Source organism: Desmodus rotundus, chromosome 6 (assembly GCF_022682495.2).
Source record: "Desmodus rotundus isolate HL8 chromosome 6, HLdesRot8A.1, whole genome shotgun sequence".
Classification (NCBI taxonomy): domain Eukaryota; kingdom Metazoa; phylum Chordata; class Mammalia; order Chiroptera; family Phyllostomidae; genus Desmodus; species Desmodus rotundus.
In genome coordinates, this window is record NC_071392.1 from 159,844,733 (window position 1) to 159,865,967 (window position 21,235).

Below are 21,235 nucleotides of genomic sequence, written 5' to 3' on the forward strand. Positions count from 1 at the left end.
TCTTGGTCCGGTCAGTCCAGTGGTCCCCATTTCCCGCTGTCGTTAACAGAGGTTCTGCCAGTTTCTTACGAGGACCGGGCAGGGTGGGTCGGGCTGCGTCAGGGGTCCCTGTCCCACCGCAGGGCGGCCGTGGTGCCCCGAGTCCCCTCAGGGCGGCTGTCGCGCGGCTGAAGTTTTTGCCACCCTCGCGCAGCCGCTGTTTTCGTGGTCGCTATGACGACGCGGTGTGGTTTTATTTTTAATAGCGGCCAGCGATTAGAGGGAGGGAGGTCCGCACTCACCCCGCAGCGCTCCAGTGTGGGGCAGGGGTGGGGTGCACCAGGCTCGCCCCTGCTCCCCGCACCCGCTCTGGTCTGAGCTGCCCCTCGAAGGCATCCCATTCTGTGTCCCCAGACCTCCCTGCTGGCCCCACACTCGAACTGGGCGCCCCTGAAGTGCCAGGCCGCTTACAGGTAGCGGCCCCCCCAGGAGCCGGGTCATCGGCACAGAGGCCGGAGCGACCCGTCTGAAACACAGCGACCGTTTCTCCGGTTTCCACACAGGCGACCAAACCGAGTCCTTTAACCCCAAAGAAAAGCCCCTGGGTCCTCTCTGCCCGCAAGGAATCCGACGCTCAACCAGACGGTGCAGTCACTGTCCCAGGTGCAGACTACAGCTCCCACCCGGCTCCGGCCACAGTCCCGGCAGTGCAGCCTTCCAGAAGCTTCCAGTGGTCCCTCTCCGAAGCAACAGAAGGTTCCACCTGGACATTCAAGGAGTAGCTTTCACAGGCTCCTAAACATTTCCGAGTTTCCCCCAGTCCTCCCTCCTGACCCACGCAGGCCTGTGGGGTCGCTGGGGCGTGGGGAGAGGGCAGGTGGTGGAGGGCTGGGCAAGGGGCGTGCAGACTGAGTCCTCTGGGAATCGCAGGAGCTCCCCACCCCCAGGCACCCGGGGGCCCGAGCGCCCTGAAGCCCCTAAGGACTCTGCCTTTGAAATGCCCAGGGCGCTCAGCACAGGGTGAACAGGGCCGGCGGGGCTGCACGCCTCCACTGCCTGTGTCTGGCGGGTGCCCCTGGGTTGGAGGGCTGGGGGGGCAGAACTTTCTGCCCCAGCCTACCATAGGGGGGCAGTGGGGTACGTTTTCTAGCCTCCAGGGCCCTCGGCCTTCTAGCTTTGGGGTCGCTTCGCCCATTACTACTATAGCTCTGGTCCCAGGAACTCGTCCACAGGGCCGGACGCTGGGGTCTTATCCCACCTGGTGTAGGTGGACGGAATCCACCCAGGCCCGGGGCACCCGCCCTTTCGTGGCGGGGAGCCGTCCAGCCACGCGCAGGCCTCCAGCTCGCTGGCTGGTCCTGCCTCCGCATCGCGCTCTGTGTTGAGCCTTGGCGGGAGATGGCGCTCTGGGCGCCCCGCGGATCCCGGAGCCCGAGGCTCTCACTCGGGGGGTTCCTCACCAGCGGCTCCTTTCTTTTCGTTCCCTACAACCCCCTTGAGGAACCAGCTCAGGCCGAAAACCGTCCTTTCCCGAAGGAGCGAGCACTTGGGGGACGCAGGGTCCCAGGGCGGGGAGGCGGCCCCCGGGCGCTCTCCTATCTCGGAATGTGGGTGGAGGTTCCTTGTCCAGGCGCCCCAGGCATCGTATCGTGGGCGGGGGCGCGTGGCAGCCGCCAGGTGAGTGCCCCAGAAGCGCCGCTCAGCCCGCCCCACCACTCACCAGAGCCTCACTCCCCCTCCTTTTATGGAGAGTGGGGGGGGGGGGAGAGGCTGGGGCCCTGGATCCCGACCGCGGAAAGAGGCCCGAGCGCCGCGGCGGGGGACGGAGGCGGGGGCCGGGGCCGGCCTGCTTTTGCCCTTTTTGGCGTCGCAGCTTTGGGCGCTGCCCTCTGCTGCCGCTGGGGCCCGAGAGGCGAGTCGGCTTCTGCGGCGGCCCCTCCCCTGCCCGTCCGGTGCCGCAGGACTGCAGCTGGCTGGCACGGGAGGGTGGGCAAGCTCGAGGGAGGGGCGCGCAGAGCCCCGGCGGGGCGGCTGTGCTGGGAGCCGGGCGTGAGGCGTGGATGGATTTCACTGCCCGCGTGATCGCGTGTGTGTGCTCGCGGCAGCGGCCGGGCCCTGCCCGGCCCGTGCGGCCCCCGCGAGCTTCCGAGGTGCGGGTCCCGGGCCCGGAATACGGGGGAGGCGGTAGGGAGGGGGCGGGGGAGGGGCACGGCGGCGGCGCTATAACCCCCTCCCCGCCGCCGGCCGGCTCCACACGCGCGTCCCGAGGAGCCCGTACAACTCCGGCGAGCTGGGCCTGCCCGCGCCTGTTCCCCAGCCGGCGGCGCGGCGGCGCCGGCCCGGTCCTGCGCCCGCCTGCAGGCCCGCGTGGCGAGGCTCCGGGCGGCGGCGGCTGCCAGTCGGCGCGGCCGCGGGTGCTGCCTGGCTCTGGCCGGCGGAGGGCGGAGCGAGGGCGCGCCGCGGAGGGCGCACGCAGGCCGCCGGGCCGCGCCGTGCTGGGCCGCGCCGTGCCCGGCCTGGCGGCGGCGGCGGCGGCGAGAAAAGGCCGGAGGCGAGCGTGGAGCTGGCGGTGGGCGCGCAGGGCCGCTCGCAGCCTGCAGGGAGAGCGCAAGCCCGAGGCCGGGGCCTGGCCGTGCGTCCAGACAGGTGATGGTTGTTGGTGGTGGTGGTGCGGCGGCGGCTCCAGCCTCGCTCCAGGCTCCCTCTCGGGGCTGACGCCCGCAAACGTGCTGAATTACCGGCCAGGTCTCTCCTAAAGCCTGCGCCGGGGAGCGAGCGCGGCAGCGGCCAGCACGGGGAAGGCACCAAGGAAGAGGCCCAGCCCCCGCCCTCCTCCCCTTCCGTCCCCACCCCCTACCCGCCGGCCCAGGAGGCTCCCGGCGCGACGGGTGCGGCGGGCGCGCACTCCCTGCTCCTCCTCCTCGCTGGCGCTGCCTGCCTCTCTGCACTCGTTGCTCGCGCCGGGCGCGCTCCACCGGTTCGCTGCTCTCCGCGCCACCCTCCTCCGGGCCGCGCTCCCTGAGGGATGGTACTGAATTTCGCCAGCACAGGAGCCCGGCTGGAGTGCCCGCCCCGCGGCCTCGCCTCCTCGCCGAGCCGCCAGCGCCTCGGGACGCGATGAGGACCTGGGCTTGCCTGCTGCTTCTCGGCTGCGGATACCTCGCCCATGCTCTCGCCGAGGTGGGTGCCATCCCCGCGCCCCGTCCCCTCTCCGGCTGCCCGGGCGCACGCCCCCTGCGGCCCCCGGCGGCCCCGCGAGGGCCGGGGCGCCCAGGGCTCAGGCTCTGCAGAGCGCGTTTTGATTTCTGTTAGGATGGTCGATTTTTAAATTTTCCCAACTGGGTTCTATTTTCTGCCATGCCTAAGAGTGTCTGGTGAGTTTCCAGCGTGTTGCGTCGCTCTGCCGAGCAGGGACGGAGTGGTGGAGGGGTGGACGAATGGGGAGAAACTTCGGGGGGCGCGGGCTCTCTCCGGGGAGTGAACCCGGGCGCGGCCGGCAATGCAGTACCGGGGGCGGGGAGCGCGGAAGGGGGTGTGTGTGAGCCGGTGGAGCCCGGGGAGGGGAAGAGTGGCGGATAAACAGGTAGGGACCCCTGGCAGCCGGGGTGGGCAGCTCGGAGCCTCAGCTTTGGGTACCCTGTCCGCAAACCCAGCTGGGCTGCTGGGCCGGCGCAGTCCCGCCTGCCTGGGGCCTGCTTACAGGTGGCTGAGCGAGGCGAGCCGGGGCCGGGCAAGCGCCCGGGCCCTTCCACCGCCCGGTCCCCACCCTCTCGCCCCCCATCTCAAATCCCGAATCCTCGGGAGCTCTCTGTGATGAATGGCTTTTACACTCCCCGTCGTGGGAACTTAGAGCCGGAGACCCCTAAGCGACCTCCGACTCCCTTTAAAAATCGAGAGGGACTGGGGGGAGGCCGAGTGGAGGGGGTTGCCTGGGCAAGGGACCCGGGAGCCGCGAGAGGTAGACGTTTAACCCCCACATTCCCTGAAGCCGTTGGCTGGATTCGGGGCGTCCCTTCGGCACTAGGGCCGCGGCTGGGCCGGAGCGGGGTGGGGCGCCTGTGGGTGTGAGTGTGTGCGCGCGCGCGCCTGTTTGTGAGAGGGAGAGACCCTCTCCCCGCAGTTCGCCCGGGATTCCGGGGTGTGAAATTCAAACCCCTGGCTAGATTAAAGTGTTAGGGCTGCCGTGACTTTCGTCGCCGATCCGTGACGCATTTCAACTTGATCTTTCTGCATGTTGATTTCACTATTAAATCAGAAACTCCCCGGGCCCTTCGCCGCCCCCAGACCGCCAGTAACGGACACCCCAGGCGGCAGGGCTGGCATGGGAGCCTTTTGTTTGAAGATTTAAAGGTGGGGCAGGCTTTTTTTTTTTCCTCGCAAAGAGAAGACATAGATGGGGACACGATTTGGGGTCTTACTCTACCTCACTCCCGGCCTCTGGCCTCGTACCCCGGGCGGGGGTCGGGGGTTGGGAGAGCCTGGCGCTACGTGCCCACGTGGGGCAGGGCTGGGGGCCACCTCTGGTGGGGGCTACGCACTTCGGGAGGGGGGAGGGGGCGCGAGCTGGCGGGGCCAGGGTCGCGGGCGCTGACCGTGTGGTTCTGCTTGCAGGAAGCCGAGATCCCCCGCGAGGTGATTGAGAGACTGGCGCACAGTCAGATCAATAGCATCCGGGACCTCCAGCGACTCCTGGAGATAGACTCCGTAGGTAAATCGCGCCCCTTCCCTCGCGCGGGCGGGGGGGCGGGCGGGGACTGTGCTCCGCGCCCCTCCTGCGTTTGGGCCGGGCTCGCGCCGGAGCTCACCGAAAGGTCAGAATCCAATCCCGGGCCATAAAAGCCCAGGCGGATGAGTCAGGAGTTTCTCTTCCAATCACCACTTTCTCCTCGGCCGCGGCCAGGGCTGTTCGCTAGCCCCGAGATTGTTTTTGCGTTTAAGGAATATGCCGCGCGTGTCACAGAAAGTTCAGCCGCATAGAGGGCGCCGGTGCCCCGGCCAGGTGCGCCCGCCCGAAGCCTGCCCTCCAGCCTGGGGAGGGGCGGGAGCGGTGCCAGGCCCTGGGCGCAGAGCCCTGGAGGTGGGCCGGCGCGCAGGAGGGGCGCGTGCCCCCCTCCCTCTCAGTGCCTTTGCATCCCGGGGAACTTGCCCCTTTCTGGTTGCTGGAGGCGCGCTCTTCTCTATTTTCACAAGCCAATTAAAAGGCGCGCCTTGGACACATCTGCTGTGTGGGGACTATTTCGGGGCTCACCCTCAGCCCCTGGAGCCCAGCCACTTTAGACAAGTTTATTTGTGAAGCAGAGTGTGGAAGTCCTGGAGTGCCTGCTGCAGAGTTAGACGGGACCTGGGTGGGCAGAGGTCGTCGGGACCCAGGGTGGCTGGTGAAGGGGAGCCACGGCGGCATGCTGGGTGTTGGGTGGCTTTGCTGGGGTGTGGACCGGAAAGAGCCCCTTCCAGGAGGAGCACGCGAATTCTGACCCATGTGTCCATAGCGTGGGAACTCTGATGTCGGAGCCGACTGGGGAAACACCCCTATCGGAGGAGACCTTACTATTGACCACTGAAAAGAGGCCCCAAAATGAACTTGTCCATGGGAGGCGGCAGGGCGGGACCATCAGCCAAAAGAAGATTTCTCACCGCAGACTACCCTGCCAAAGGCGTGGGGGTGGGGGGATTAAGGGAAATCACAAGGCCTGGCCACTTGGGAATTTGTACCTAATTGTGGCAGTGGGGAGGCCAGCCCGTTTTCATTCCATGCCAAGACCGTCTTCCAAGGAGGCCTCGGGCCGCCGCGTCTGTGGTTTCTTGACCCAGGAAATCCTTTGGCTGATCCTTATCGGGCAGGGGTCGGGTTTCACTTGGAGATGAGAGTGGGGCGGGGTTTTCATCTGCCCCTTGATGTGTAGCCCTGGGGAGAGGGGTTTGTTTTGGGGGAGCCAGGAAGGCGCTGGCCTGCATTCTGCAGGTCCCTGTGGATTTGGGGGTGAGGGGAGATGACCTCCTGGGGATGGGTCCGCAGTAGTGAGGCCTGTGAAGAGCGGCGCCCCCGCAGGAAGGCTCTGAGAGCCAGCGGGAAATGGGCCATCGGCTCTCTGCTGGGACCATTCTTATTCTGGTCTCCGCAGACCCGCCCCCCCACCCCCACCAGCCCCCATTGTCAGCAGTGTTCCCGCAGCCTCAGGAGCTTTGGGGATGGTATTCCTGGCCTGGGGGCTTCTGGGCCCAGGGCCTCCTCGGGAGATGAGGGGAAAACTTGAGTGGTACAAGCCACTTCTCAGCTGGTTTCAAATTGCCCCTCCTAAATGGCCCCTGGAGCTCGCCTCCCTCCCACCCCTGGGAGCAGGAGTGCCGGTCACCTGCCGTGTCTGCCTGTCAGAGGTTTTGGGGTCGGGTGCCTGGGAGACTGTGGGTGAGAGCCCAGGAGGGCCTTCTGGGCCCACCAGCTTGCCCCTGGGGGATGCTTTGTGACACACACATGCCAAAGTATTTGTCCTGGCTCCCTCCGCATTCACAGACGTGGAAGCTGGAAACCTGGGGAGGCCCAGTCTCTGGCCTGAGCAGGGCAGGCGCACCTGTTGCCTCTAGAGCTTGTCGTGGGGGAGGCTCTTCCCCCCCAACCCCTGTTCACACCCGAGGCGGGGAGTTGAACCCAGCGGGTTACTGGGGAAGGCTGTGGCAGCTGTGGTGTGTCTAGCTGCTCTCCAGGCCCTGGACTGTCCCCCCAGGTCCTGGTGTGCAGGTCGGTCTGCCCGGAATCAGTGAGGAAGGGCTGGGTGCTGAGCAACCCACTCTTGCCTTTGTAAGTCCAAGGGGGGCCCTTGCAGGTAGACCCCAGTGGGAGGCTAAAGCCCAGGAAGCAGAAAAGAGGCTTTTCAAACAGTGGCGGCTCCCTCGTGTGGGCGGAGCTCTGTGATTGGCAGGTGGGGTCCTGGACTGCATTCCCGTTTCCTCAGTGAGAAACAGCTCACAGAGCTCACAAATCCTGTGGTGTGGCTGGATTCCCACCGCAGGGGAGCGTGTGCCGGAGGGAAAGGGGCGTGGTTTTTCACGGACTGTGGAGTTTGGGGCCTGTTTGTCCAGTGTGATGAGAACAAACCCTTCAGCACGGCGGCCGATGGCTGCAGGAGCTTTGTTCCCCCAGATGTCTGGCTCGGGGCCTGCAGGTCATTGAGTAACCGATACATAAACGTCCCATAAATATCCCAGCGTGGGCCGTGAACGCTCTCCAGGACTGATGGCAGCGGGACTCCTGCCCCGCGGGCGGTCCTGGGGACCTCTGCGTGAAAGGTGTAGAAGGGGCGCCACGTGGCTAGCTGTCCCCGGAGCAGTGGTGGGGTGACCGCCCCGTCTCCTGCGCGTGCCGCCGGCCAGCGTGAGGGAGGCTGCTTCCTGGCCGCGCAGTCTGGCTGGTGTGCTGACCACCCATGTTGATCAGGGGCAGAGGGTGGGCTTGTTTGACCAGAAGCTGTTTCTCCTCTGTCTCGTCTCCAGAGCCGGTTCAGGTTTCAGCCGTGGATGGACTGGAGTTCCATTGTCGTCTCTGTTTATGAGGCGGGAGGAGGCCTGGCAGGAGTGCGGCCGCGCCTGGACACAGGGCCCGCCCTGGCTGGCGATTCCATCTCGTGGGCCTCGGCCTCGGCTTCCTGGGACGTAGAGGGTTGTGGCGCCCCCAGCATACACGGGGGATGGGGCCTGGGGGGCGACACCTGGTCTTGAGGGAGGCAGCCAGCGCCGGGCTGCAGTGTGGCAGCGGGCAGTGGGAGTCCGCATCTCTGAATTTTCCCTTAGAGCCGAGATCGGAGCGGCTGCCCTTTGGTGTGGCGACGGCAAGATGGCCTGCACCAGGACGTGACTCATAAATGTCACTTTCTCGTGAAAAGTGCTTCTTGTAACAGTTGGTAGATGGGACGTTCTTACTGCATGAGTAGTTCTGTTCTGATCTTATTTTGGGTCTCGAAAAAACAGTGGCAGCGGAACATTGAGTCATTTTAAGGGAAAAGTTGGGTTCCACTCCGACTTCTGAAACAGCGTGGCCTTTGCTGTCTGTGGTTTTCCTTTAGAGCCAGTGGGCCTTTCCCGGGGGCCTACGGAGGGGCCCGGCACCCCTGGTATGGGAAGAGCTGGCAGATGAGGGTCTTTGCGCAGCTGCTGGAGCTCCTGTCTTCTCAGGACCCCTTTGCCCCTGGGTCTCTCCTGGGGAGGCCTGGAGGAAGGGGGAGAAGTGGGAAAGGACCTCCCAGCAGGGTCTGGGGGCAAGGGCGGTGAGGCCAGGTGACCCCCTTTATCCAGGAGCGGGTGGTGTCCGTGGGCTGGTTTGGCCAAATGGCAGAGGACAGGCAGCGTGCTCCTTCCACCCACCTTTCCTCTCATTCCTTTGAGAGAACTGGGGGCCCTGGGGAGCAGCGGCTGGGGGTGTGAGCGTGGGGGGATGGGTCTCTGGCCAACCTGGCTATGGGCCCGCTGCCCTGCAGCTGGGTCCCTCTTCCGGTAGCTTGCTCTGAGATCATGGCCCTGAGATGCTTGGTGGCCAAGGCCTTTCTGTCGGTCGGTCACCAAGATTTCTGTCTCAGTCCTGAGGCTTGTCCTCGCTCACCCCAAGTGAGACGCCTCGCTTCCCTCTTGAGTGCTCGAGGTCTTGCCCTCTGTGTGGACTAGCTTCAGGAATGGTGGGGTTGGGCTGGCATCCAGCGGGCTGGCCTCGAAGGTTTGGACACTCCCTCGGGCTTGGTTTAGTGGGGGGCAGAGGGAGAGGCGGCCACATGGCCGTGTGGGGCCTCAGTTCAGCCCCGTTGGTCCTGGGAGGACTGGTCTTGGACTTCCCAGACTGGTTCAGCCCTGGCCTGGGCTTGCTTGGGGGAGGCGCCATGGGGGAGACCCTGCAGCCCCTGTATAGCCCACGGCTTTGCTGCGAGGTGTGGTGAGGGCCAAGCGCTTTGGGGTCGTCTGAGTCGGCCTTGTAGAGATGGGGGTGTGTTGGGCAGCTGGGAGGTGTTGGGCAGCTGGGAGGGAAGTGTTTTACCCTCTGCACGTCTGGAAACTCCCCATGTGGGAACGGAGGGCCTCCCAGGGGACCCTCTGCCTTGGGGAGTGAGGATGGGGCTGAGCTGCAGGCAGTGCTGTGGGCGGGCCCTGGGGGCCAGCTGGTCACAGTTTCTTTGTACCTTTAGGGGCTGAGGATGCTCTGGAAAGCAGCCTGAGAGCCCACGGGGGCCACGCCACCAAGCACGCACCCGAGAGGCGACCCGCGCCCATTCGGAGGAAGAGAAGCATCGGTGAGCTGGGGGGCTGCAGAGGGGCCTCAGGCAGCCCTCTCTCCCTCCTGCAGACAAAGGCCCAGCCTGCTCAGGGGCTCCTCCCACCCACAGGGGTGTCTCCCCGCCCCAGCCGGCCCGGCCCTGCGAGAGCCCCTGGAGAGGGAGCCGACATAAATTCCTTAAGTGCCGGTCTTGTCGGGGCCTGCTCTCCAGGAGGCCCCGCCGGGAGACGTGGTGTTTCATTTCCAGTTTGCCGTGTGGAGTGCTGGGTGCTCCTGGCTTAGAGCCGCAGACCCAGTGCAGCCCTGCAGAGCCCAGCGGGCTGCTCTCAGAGGCCCCTCCCCGGGCCCCCTCCCCATCGGACTCAGCTCCTAGGGCTCTACCTCAGAGGGGCTTGGGGATGTTGGTTCTTGTCTCTCTGGCAGAGCAGCCCAGGTCTGCCAGCTGGTGGGGCTCCGAGGGGCTCTGCACCTCCTTGCCCTGGGGGTGCAGTTGGGAGTGTGGTCCATCCAGCCCTTGCTTCCTGTGGCCGCTGCCTGCGAGCCCTGACTGTGACCCTGGGCGGGTGGCTTCAGTTTCCTCTGAGAAGATGGGAAGGCGGGTGTGTGGGTCCTCCCCTGTGGATTTACCTTGTGTCTGTACTGGTCACATCCTTTAGCCAGTCGCAAAGGGCCGGTGCTCCTCCACCAGTCCTGTGCTGCTCCACTGGGGGAGGGAGCAACCTTGACACAATATGGGGCTGGGCCCAAAGCTCTCTGGCTCCACCTCTTGGCCCACCTGGTCAGGCCCTGCAGGCCCCTCTAACTGGCAGGTGCTGGGCAGGGTGCTGAGGGCAGCCCCTTCCCTCAGTGGGACAGCCCGGCCACCAGTATCCAGACTTCTCAGTTTGGTGGCTTGTTCCTGGGGGTGCAGTGTCTCCACTGGGTCTCCTAGGGCTCTTGGGAGGTGTCCTCCCCCCCATGGACCAGAGGGGCTGTGCCAGCTGACCCACTCCCTGGCACTGGGGCGAAGGCAGTGTTTGGTCCTTTAGCTGTGTCTCCGGCTCCTCTTGTGTGCGGAGGCTGATGCCCCGCTCCAGGCCTTGGCGTAAGAGCACCTGGTGGGGAGCGTGTGGGCTGTGGTGGGCCCTCCACACCCAGGGGAGGGTCCTCCCGGCTCTGGCTCTGGGGTCCTGGGAGCCCTGAGCGTTGCTGGGACAGCAGCTTCGGTGGAGTCCCAGAGCCTGCTGACCAGGCCCCCTGGGTACATTCGCAGCAGCAGGGTGTCCTGGCTGGCTAGTCCCCAGGCAGCCGGATACACGGTGCCCAGCTGGGCCTGGAGGCCGTGTCCTGGGATCTGGGATGGACTTCCCATCGTCAGTCTTGCCCTGGGGTCCTTAAGGAGTTGAGGGCTTCTGGCCTGATGGGTTGGCCTGTGCCGAGGGTCCCAGCAGAGAAGAGCCAGTTCCTCCTGGGAGGGGCCCTCGCAGCCTGTGGGTGGCCTCAAGCTGACCACAAGGCCCCCTTTCAGCAGCAGGTCTCAGGCCTCGGGGGCTGGGGAGTCTGGGCGGGGCTTGTCCGCTGTGACCCCAGGCCCCCTGTGGCTGCTCCACTGCTCCAGTCACTGTGGACGGATCCCCTTGGGCATAGGCCCTGGAGCCGGGGACCTGATCTTGTGTGGGTTTGTCCCTGCCTAGAGCGGGCCTGGCCCTGGGGACACCGCCATGCGCAGGGCTGTGCCCTCTTTGTTTGCCCAGCTGTCTCAGGCTCTTGGCCTCGGTTTCCCTGCTCGTCCACACCTCCGCCAGCCTCACCTGCCGTTAGCCTGTCTCCATTCTGTCCCAAGCTGCACGCTCCCTACCCCCCATGGGTACACGGGGCCTCCCTTCTGTTGGCCCCAGTGTCACACGGTCTCCTTGCCTGGCCACATCCTTCCCCTGGGGTCCCCTTGCTGGGTCATGAGCTCCTGCTCTTCCTGGGACAACTTGGTGGCATCCCATGGGGGGTCCGAGGGACCTAGGGCTGCCAGCCACATTGGAGAAAGGAGCAGGGGGGCAGGAGTGGCCTCCACACTCACCCAAGGCTCTTTCTCTGCAGAGGAAGCTGTCCCTGCTGTCTGCAAGACCAGGACGGTCATTTATGAGATACCTCGTAGCCAGGTGGACCCCACCTCTGCCAACTTTCTGATCTGGCCCCCGTGTGTGGAGGTGAAGCGCTGTACTGGCTGCTGCAACACCAGCAGCGTCAAGTGTCAGCCTTCCCGTGTACACCACCGGAGTGTCAAGGTGAGCCCACTCAGGGAGCCGAGCCAGGGAGGGGCGGGGTGTGGGGGTGTGGGCGTGGCTGTGGGTGGGGCAAGGGCCGGTGGGTGGGGCAAGGGTGGGGTGGGGGTGGGGGGGCTGGGGAAAGTGTTGTGGTTCCTTTCCACCACCCACAACGTCGAAAGACACCGCAGTGTAGAAAGACACCGTTCTCACAGGCATCTTGGTGGTGGCTGTGGTGCTTGGCAGGTGGGGTCGGGGTCCTTTCAGCCTGCACTGCCCCCAAAGCCTCTCCCCAGAACACCGGAGACAGGAAGGTGGTGCCCCTGGGTGCATTGCAGGCAACCCCCTTTCACTGGTACATGAGTCGGTGGAGGGTTTCTCTGGGAGGGTCCTTCCTTGGTCCCCGCCCCTTATTTCAGGATGGTCAGGTGGCTGGGGGCCACTGCCCTCCCCACTCAGCACCTGTGCCCGCCTGGAGCCTGAGCCCTCCTCCTCTTCCTCAGGCCACCGGGGACCTCCAAAGCAGCACCGGGTGGGGTGGGGGCAATGCAGGAAGTACCGCAGGGGTTCCTTGCCCTCCCCACCAGAGTCCTTGGGGAACATTCTGCTTCTTTGGATTGTTCTAGGCAGCCAGATTGGGGCTGGCTTTTGGCCCAGTGGCTGGAAGCTCCTGTCGCAGTCTGGGTCCCCCCACCCCCCTGTCTGCCTCACTCACCTCATCTGTGAAATGGGTCTGAAGCACAGCCACACGGTGTCCAGGCTGTGAAGCTCCGTGGGGAGCCTGGGGAAAGGCCTTCCTGTTTGGCGGGGAGGCCTTCTGTGTCTGGACGTCAGTCCCCGACCAGCCCTTTGCAGAGGGTCAGGGCTGGAGGGAGGCCCTGGGGTGTCTCCTGGCTTCTCAGAAGTGAGGCTGAGGCTTTGGGGACAGTGGCTCCCCTTCCAGGTCCTGGGTGGGCTAGGACCCTGGGGTGTGGGTCAGTGTGTGTGTCCCCTGCCCCTCACGGAGCCTCACTGGCAGGGCAGCCACCTGCCGGGGCGGGGGTGTTGCAGATGTCAGCCTGGGGTGCATTTGAACTCATTCCTCAACTACAAATTATCTCTACCCTCGGTGCTGCCACCAGCCCAGCCCCTCGACGTCCACCCCGGCCTCCGCGGGAGGTGCAGGGGAGAAGACTTCCTCAGTGAAGGACCACGTGGCATCTGGGCCACGGTCACGCGAGAAGGTCCTTTAGACCCATGTCTGGGACTTGGCTTGGCCTTGGGGTGTGGTCCCTGCTGTGTCTGGGAGCCGGGTGAGCACATCCCGTGGCCTATTGCCCCACAGTCTGGGCACGACCGACGCCTGAGGTGCTGGTTGGGGCGCTGGGTCCCCTCCCGGGCGGCCTGACTTAGGCCTGCAGACGCCAGCAGCAGGACCCCCTGTTCTGGTGCTGGACAGCCTTGCCCCCGTTCCCCCACCGCTGTCCCTTCATTAAAGAGGACACCGAGGGGCAAGCCCTGGGCTTCCCGAACTGACCCTGACTGCGGGGTCTCCACTCTACGGCCAGCTCCGTCCCCTCGGGGCTTTGTTGTCCTCACTTGGGGTAGTTGGGGGGCTTTGTAGCCCCAGGAATCTGGGTACTGGAGGTCTTTTTCTCTGGGGCACTGGCAGGTGGGTGCTCTAGATGACATGGGCCCACATATGGGCCCTAGGGCCTCTGTGATGGAGACTTGGAGGTATGGGGGTGCTGGAATGAAATGGGCTCCAGCCTCCAGGGACACCCCCTGTTCCCACTCTTGCTTCTTGTGCTGGGAGGACCAGGGGGTGTCTGGTCCTTGGATGGGAAGTGTTCTGCCTCCGTCTGCTGGTCTCTCTGAGCAGGTGGATGACATCCTAGCTACATAGTGGGAGGATGGACCCCTTCTGGGAAGGATGCACCTCTGCCTGGGGTGCAGGTCCCACAGGCTCTGGTCAGGGGGTGGAGCTGGGCCAGGGCTTCCCCGGATGGGGAAGGCCTTCATCTGCCCAGACGGGGTCATGGTCTGTCCAAGGGGGACAGAGGGGCTCCCTCCTGCATCTGGGGCCCAGGTGGCCTGGGTCCACGCCTATACCCCACCCTGCTCGGGCTTGGCCCCTTCCTCCTCTTGCCTGCCCACTCTCCAGGGGGTTGGCAGGAAAACATCCGGCCCCGACCCGGGGGTTCTGGCAGAGAGAGGACAAAAGGTCAGTGGGAACAGGAGGCCCATTGTGGGGGCCAGGAGGCCGGCCGCTCCCACTCCCTTTGGGGTTGAGGCAGAGCAGGCGCAAGCGCCTGGGTGGTGGGTGCTGGGCAGGTGGAAGTCCTGGCCGTGGACAGCAGCTCCCTAGTGTTCTGCGTTTTCTGGCTTTTCGATTCACAAAGGCGTCTTTCAAAAGGAGACGAACTTGGGCTGGGTGTGGTCTCCCTGTTGAGGCCCGAGAGGGTGAACTGTCCAGCATGCGCTCGGCTGAGGGCTGCCCAGCGACCCTCACGCCCTGGTGTCTGAGCCAGTGGCGACCCTGCACCCGTCTCCACATTTCCCTGAAGTCATAGGTTTTGGGCCGGGGCTGTCCTGGGACAAGCCCATCTTCCCACGCGGCAGCTTGGTGGGAGCATCTGGAGGCAGGGCCCCCTGCGTGGCCAGGGTGCAGCTGCCCTCAGAGGTGGGCTGGGGTCCTGGGGGTCGGCGTCCCTGACCTGGGCTTGCTGTCCGCTCACCTGCTGGCCTCCCTGGGCTGATAGCCAGACTCTGCCAGCCTCTTAGCCTGTCTCCCAGACCCAAGGGTTGGGGTTAGGATGGTGGTGGTCATAACTCTGGTGGTGTCCCCAGCAACTGGGGCCCACTGGCCCTGTGCAGGTGTCCTGCTGTGGGGTTAGGGTGAAGGAGCCTCTGTGAGCGGTGTTCCATGTGTGAGGAGCCACGGGATCTGCAGGCTCAGGCTTCCATTTTGGGCATGGGCCACCTGTGGGTGTGAGCAAGGCGCGTCTGTGGATGAGCTTGGGCCACCCCAGGTCTCTGGAAGCCAGGACTCGGCTCTGCTTTGCTGGACTTCTGGAAGACAGGTCCACAGCTCCCTCCTGGGGGCCCGGGACTGGCCTCTGCAGCCTGTACCAGTTAAGGGGCACTGGGGACCCCATGGCTATATGGGGTCCATTGTGGGGCCTGAGAGGGAGAATGCTGTGGGCTGAGGGTCTCAAGTAAGGGCCTCCAGGCCCCCCCCCCCCCCCCCGGCCACAGGGATGCCCTGTGCTTACACGGGGAGAGCCCAGCGGTCAGAGGGGCCAACACCTTGGGCCAAGGGATGTTGGACATGGCCTCCAGGGGCTCTGCCCATCAGGCCTCAGTCCCAGGAGCCTGGGGTCACTGTTCTTGCGGTCTTGTTGGCTTCTAGCCGGGTGGGGGCAGGAGGGCTCCCCCCACTCCATTTGTTAAACCCGGGGAAGTTGTCTGCCTGGCCCTGGGGTGGCTTCACTTGTAGAGGGCTGTGGGCCTGGGTGGGGGTCGCCCAGGGAATGCTGAGTCTGGAGCAGCGGGCTCCAGAGCCGTGACGTCACCCCCGAGGGCACGGACTTCCTCGGCTTAGGAAGTCCCTGGTTCAGGTTGAGCTCAGGGCCTCTGCTGTGTCCAGGTCCAGGCCTCCGCCCAACGAAAGAAGAAGCCTTGTCGGCTGCCTCAGTGTCCTCATCTGTAAAACGGACGCACTTGAGCCCTCAAAGCTCAGCTAGCTCTGCTGCTCGTCGTCATGGTCGGCGCTCTGCCTGGACTCTGGGCTGGGCGTCCTGCCGTGGCAGCCCAGCCGGGGCGCCGGCAGGCGGCTGGGCCCAGGCCGCCTGTGCTCCGTGTCCCTGTCCAGAGAGGGTGATGTCACCACTGGGTCCTTGGGTGGTCGTGCCTGTGGTTGATGACACAGGCACCCTCAGTAGTAGGGAGTCGGAATGTCTGTTTCACGAGGCGCAGCCCAGACGCAGTCAGAGGGGGAAGGGAGGGACAGGGGGACGCCACTGGGGCTGCAGTGTGGGTCTAGAGGCCGAGGCTTGGGGAATGGGGTCCCGTTCTGTGAACCTGGCGGGTGTGGAGGACGCTTCGGAGCATTTTGTATTCACAGTGTGTTCTTGGGCGGGGAGGGGGATGCAGCCATTTCCTGCCCAGACAGAGGTGTGGGACGTCCTGGAATCCTCGCAGACACAGAAGCAGGTGCATCGTAAATCTGTTTGTTTTTCTTTGATAAAAATAGGCCATTCAAAGGGGGAGGGGTTCCCAGCCTGAGCGGCCAGCGTTGTGTGTGTTTTGCCAAGGGGGACGGGCAAGGAGGTGCTTCTGGAGCGTCCACACCATGCGTTGGAGGGCTCCCTCTGCCCGGGAGTCCGGGGGTCTCTGCGAGCTGGGTCCCAGCATCCACAGAGGGTACCGCCTGAGGCCCTGGGACACTCAACACTACTCACAACGAGGTGGCCCAGCGGCCTCGGCACGGATTAATTAACGTGGCTGAGTGGCCAGGGCCGGGCCTGATGGGCTGGGCCCCTGGTCGCTGGGTGCAGGGCCGAGCCATCTCCTCTGGCTTCTGGATGCCAGGCCTCTGCAGAGGACCCTGGGGAAGGTCCCGTCCTCTTCCTCCCTCCCCAGCCGTCCCAGGTTGGGGTCTTTTGTCCTGGGCCCCCTGCCAGCTCGGGATGGCCCCTCCTCACAATTAGGGTGTAACCTATGGGCTCTGCTCTTTTTCTGTCTCAGTTTCCCAGGTGAGCAGTGAGGGGATGGAGTGGGCACCCTGAGGGCTGGTCCCCGGCCCCAGTGGGCGCAGAGGGTGCGTCTGCCATGCACCTGGCTCTGTGGGTGGGGGCCAGGGGCCGCAGAGAGGCCATGGTGGCTCCTGCTGGGGACGGGAGTGCAGGCTGTGGGCCTGTGTGGGCGGGAGCCCTGGGGCTGGGATAGTTGGCCTCTGATACCTCTCCCGGGTTTCCTTGTCCATAAATGGGGCGGCGGGCAGAGTGCGGGAGTCTGCGGACCCGTGTGTGTGCACACGTGTGTGAGGCCGAGGTCCTGTGATCGGGCATGTGCGTGTGCACGCCCATGGGGAGGGGTTTCCCAGGACAGACAGGCCAGCCCCTTGGGGTCTGTGGGGATTAGGCTTCCAGCGCCCCTGAGCTTGGGCTTCTGGGCCATTTCTTCCTGAAGCACCCTGGCCGGGGAGGGGGAGGCCTGCCATGTGGTTCTGTGCCAAGGGTTTCCAGCTGGTGAGGCTGCCGACGGGTGCTGGCGGCTTGGCCCAACCAAAGAGGCACCAACTCACCAAGTCCTGGGATAGCCCCAGTCTCTGCCCACGTTTCCTCTATGTGTAGGGAGACGTGTGGCCTGGTGGCCACGAGAAGGCCTCACGCCTGGGACTGAGGCTGTGGGGATGACCGGGGTGGGGGGTGGCTGTCATCGTGGGCGGGAGCCTGTCTCCCCCAGACACCGACAGGCTGTTTCTGGGTCCTGTGGGCAGGAGAGAGGTGAGGCCCGGGTCCAGGTCCTGCCCCCCAGAATAAGCAAGTTCGCCTGGACAGCAATGCCCGACGCCCCAGAGGCCCCTTAAACACAGAACCAAACACCTTCCCTCCCGCCCACCGCCTGCTCCCTCCCTCGTCCAAGGGCTCCCACCCTGAAGCCATTCTTTTGGACTCCTGCACGAAGGCGGGGTGATTTTCAGGTCAGACAGGGCTGGGACACAGGTGCTGCGGGGAGCCCACTGTGCAGCCTGCACTCCGGCCTCCCACTGGGAGGAGGTCAGGGGTTGACTCCCTCCTGGCCCGAGGGGCCGGCGCTCACTGGTGGGTCTGTTGTCTCGGGCAGGTGGCCAAGGTGGAGTACGTCAGGAAGAAGCCCAAGTTGAAGGAGGTCCTGGTGCGGCTGGAGGAGCACCTGGAGTGCACGTGCATGCCCACCGGCCCGAACCCCGACTACCGAGAGGAGGAGACAGGTCAGTAGCCCCCGAGCGTTCTTGGCCTGGTTCCGGGGCCGTGGGGATGCGGGCGCGGTGGGTGGCGGGGTCTGGGGCTGCCCTGAGGTCAGTCTGGCGCTTGCTGACCGGCCAGCGTGCCCCTCGGACCTGCAGGGGCGAGTTCTGCCACCGTGCACGTCGGTGGGGCGGTGGGCTGAGCCGTGCGGCTCTGGCAGGAGAGGTTCCAGCTGGAGTGCGGAGGGGTGGGGACATGCGTTTCAAGACTCCAGCTCCCATCACGGTGGACAGGCGGGTGCTGGACCGTTGACCGCAGCATTGCCAGTGGGGGTCTGGGCCTCCCCCTGCGAACTGACTGCCCCGAAGCAGTGTGGCGCCAGGCCGGCCGAGGGGACCAGGCGGGGGCCGTGCCGGTGCTGTTGCAGCAGGACAGGTGGCTCAGGTGGGTGTCGGTGCCCACCTGCCAGCCCTCTCTTAGGCCCGCTCACCCTCCCTGCCCTTCTGTTAACAGGAAGGCGTAGGGAGTCAGGTAAAAAGCGGAAAAGAAAAAGGTTAAAACCCACCTAACCAGCCGACCAGGTAGGAGCGGTCTCTGGACGGCCGTGTCCCACGGGGGGCAGCGCTATGACTGATCACAGGGTGAATCGCCCAGCGAGGACGCGGCCGTGATTGTCCTTGATTGCTGTGCGGGCTTCTGGTGTCTGCTGGGCTGTGGGTCCCCTGCTCCCGTCCCCAACTCCTCCGCACCCCGATGCGCAGAAGCCTGATCCGTGGCCCTTCCGCCCTGGAGGCCCTGCTCTGGCTTTGGTCTTTTCGTTGATTTGGGGGGGGGGGGGGCGCAGGGGCATCCTGTGAGTGAGTGATTGGGGTGTCCTGGGCAGCAGTGGGGTAGGCTTGGGCAGGTCGCCCACCCCCTTTGACGGATGAAAATATGGAGGCTTATGAGATTTCAGTTCCGGGCTGTCAGAGGCAGAATAGATCCTGTATGGAAATGCTTTGTAAGCACCCAGAGCCAGTGACACAGGTAGAAGTTCATGACTCACAGACAGACAGACAGACCACAGCAAGTGTGGCCGTCCCGGGGTGTCAGGGACTCTCATACCCAGGGCTGGTGCTGTCTGCAGAGTTGCCTCATGGCCCAGAGTGGCTGCTCATGCTCCAGAAATCACACCCACACTCAGGCTGAAAGAAAGAGTAAGGAGGGAGGAAGAGTGAAACAATCCTCTCAGAGAAGCCCACCCAGCGACTTCCACTTTGAACTGGTCAGCCACCCCCCAGCTGCAAGGGGGCCTGGGAAGCAGTATGTTAGAGAGCCACACTGTTTCCCCGAAGAGAAAGGGCTCTGGGTGACCCCAGCAGCGTGGGGGAGGTGGCTACAGGCCTTTCCAGGTCCTTGGGCGTGGCCTGCCTGGCTTTGGAGAAGCTGTTTGTGCCCCTGGGCACACGGGAGCCTGTGGCATCCAAAACAAACAGTGGTGAGAGGAACTCTAGGAGACAGGTGTCGGAGAGCCGGCTGCGGCTGGCAGTGTGACCGCAGGGCACTGCCGAGCCAGGAGCTCCAGAGGCCAGGGGTCGGGTGCATTTGCAGGGAGTCTCTGGGGCCGAAGGGCCCACGTGGATGGCCCGAGGGTGTGGTCTGGGGGTGCCATCCGTGCACGTGGCCTCTGACCTTCCCCGGCCGCCTGAGGACAAAGACCCTGAAGTGAGAGGCAGCCATCTCTGTCCTCTGCCGGCATGCAGGCCCTGGGCATGTGGGTGGTGCCAGTGTCAGAATGGCCAGCGGGCGGGTGACAGAGGGTGGGGCTCTCATCTCGGGGTTCAGTGTCCATCTGCCTGGTTGCAGAGAGCCCTGGCCAGCGGTGTGCATCCCCAGGCTTGTTTCATGGCCCAACACGGCTGCCAGGGCTCCAGAACGCACATCAAGCCCGAGGCCGGAAGGAAGAGGGAGGTGAGGAGACAGACAGATGGGCGTTTCTGAGCCACAGGTTCCGCCTGTGCACAGTGGGAGCACGGGCTCGCTCTGCAGTCTCGTCCCTTCATGCGGCCCTGGAGCCCCCGGCCCTGGTCAGGACAACACGGGAATGGCTGGCGGCAAGCCCCGTGGGGTTTGAGACATTGAAGGGAACTTCAGCCCCTAGGATGGACGACGTGTGTGCGTGCGTGCCCTTGAGCGGGCCTGTGTCCGCGCCCTCAGGGTCTGTCTCTCTCGCTCTCCCTGCAGATGTGAGGTGAGGAAAAGCCAGCGGCCCTTCCCCGGGATGCGGATGTACGTGGCGCGCCACATTCCTGACCCTACTATGTACGGTGCTCATCGCCAGCGCGCAGTCTTTGTTCTCCTCCGTGAAAAACTGTCTCCACGCGCACTCTGGAGAACAAAGAGACAGTGTACGTTTGTTTAATGTGACATCAGAGCAAGTATTGTAGCACTTGTGAGACAGTGAGAAGCTTCCTTGTCGAGAGGAGACAGCGCGCGAGCAGAACCGACTCACAAAAATACCTAAACAGTCGCGGCAATGGAGGCGCGCCCGTGGGGTGGGAGCGACAGGCGCCGCGGCGGATGGATTTCTGTCCAGGGTGGTCACAGGTGCTTTTGCCAAGGACACCGACGAGCCTGCTCTTTCTGGAAGACTGACCGGTGCCCCGGCTCCGAGGGGGCGCTCGGGAGCCGGAGTGTCTCGGAAACGCCACGGGACTTCAGAAACCACATCTCCTGCTGTAGTGTTTCAGTCTATACAGAACCTTCCTGAGAGCCTTAAGTGGGTTTTTTTTTTACACCATAAAGTGATTATTAAGCTTTCCTTTTTACTCTTTGCCTAGCTTTTTTTTTTTTTTTTTTTTTAAATTATCTCTCGGATGACATCGACACCGATAGCACCAGGCTGCTGTAACAGTCAGGCAGTGAGACGGGATTTCCCTCGCAGGATGCAAATGAATGAGATGTATTAAAATAAACATGGTATACCCACCTACGCATCATTTCCTAAATGTTTCTGGCTTTCCGTGTGTTCCCCTGGCCCCATCTTGGTTTGCTTTTTAATTGAAGCCATTTCGAGAGAACTCTGCGTGACCCAATCAAAGGCCATCCCGTCTCCTGTCCCTGGAGCTCCCGCCGGGGCTGCGGCGTGGCCGTGGGTGGCTCTTGCTGCTGCGGTGTGCGGACACAACCCGAATTCTTTATTTTTGGTAAGATGTTACGCGTTACGTGTACTCGACAAATGTGTGTGTTGTTTTTGTTTTGTAAAGGTGAAGTTTGTATTTTTATCTAATATTACCACTTTTATATATCTGAGAGCCTGCGATGGTTTTTCTTCTTTTTTTTGGAACCAAAAGGAAAAAGAAACCACCAACACAACCCATCCACCGGAAACGCGTTTTGTGGTCACGTTTTTCCAGTTGCGTTACTGAGTCTTGGTTCTGCCCTGGTCCCGGCCCTCGGCGTGGCCGCTGGGGCTGCTGGATGGCCTGGGAGGTGGCAGCCTCCTGGGCTGGTGGTGCGCCCAGGCTGGCCCCGCAACCAGAGCTTGCAGAGCTGCCTGCCTCTGGGACTCGCATCTGACGGGAATGGGCCAGAGGCGCTGCCTTGCCATCGTGTGTAGCTACGCAGAGACAGAGGCAGGGCAGCCACGTGGACAAGGGGGATTTTAATCCAGAAGTAGGTTGACCTCGCTGTCCCACTCTCGGCCACACGGCTCACGTGGCCATGAAGACGTCGTTGCCCGTGGGGTTGTCTCTGGCCTCCAAGTTGCCAGATTTTTTGAGAAAACCCTGCAGTGCACATCTGGTATAGTTCTCGGTCCAGCGCCTCAGGGTCTTGGGGGGAGGTTGGGG

General features: G+C 64.1%; 1 protein-coding gene across 6 annotated transcripts; it reads left to right on the top strand.

The window, feature by feature from the left end:
• The first annotated feature begins 1,861 nt into the window (after positions 1-1,861).
• Positions 1,862-20,376, top strand: PDGFA (platelet derived growth factor subunit A). Of its 6 annotated transcripts, none has more exons than XM_053926677.2 (8): positions 1,865-2,129; positions 3,025-3,159; positions 4,591-4,687; positions 9,144-9,248; positions 11,306-11,493; positions 17,302-17,428; positions 17,919-17,986; positions 19,629-20,376. In XM_053926677.2, exons 1-7 carry the CDS (start codon positions 2,040-2,042, stop codon positions 17,972-17,974), a joined length of 798 nt encoding a protein of 265 aa, XP_053782652.1. In that variant the 5' UTR covers positions 1,865-2,039; the 3' UTR covers positions 17,975-17,986; positions 19,629-20,376. The 6 variants fall into 6 exon arrangements, with proteins under 6 accessions (XP_071077928.1, XP_053782652.1, XP_053782654.1 ...); XM_053926679.2 differs by having other exon boundaries at positions 3,030-3,159; XM_053926680.2 differs by lacking the exon at positions 1,865-2,129 and adding an exon at positions 2,200-2,625.
• The last annotated feature ends 859 nt before the right edge of the window (positions 20,377-21,235 follow it).

Coding starts and splice junctions, on each gene's coding strand:
- PDGFA (XM_053926677.2), top strand. CDS start 2,040: ATGGATTTCACTGCCCGCGTGATCGCGTGTGTGTGCTCGCGGCAGCGG. Junction 3,160..4,590: donor TCGCCCATGCTCTCGCCGAG/GTGGGTGCCATC, acceptor TTCTGCTTGCAG/GAAGCCGAGATCCCCCGCGA. Junction 17,429..17,918: donor CTACCGAGAGGAGGAGACAG/GTCAGTAGCCCC, acceptor TTCTGTTAACAG/GAAGGCGTAGGGAGTCAGGT.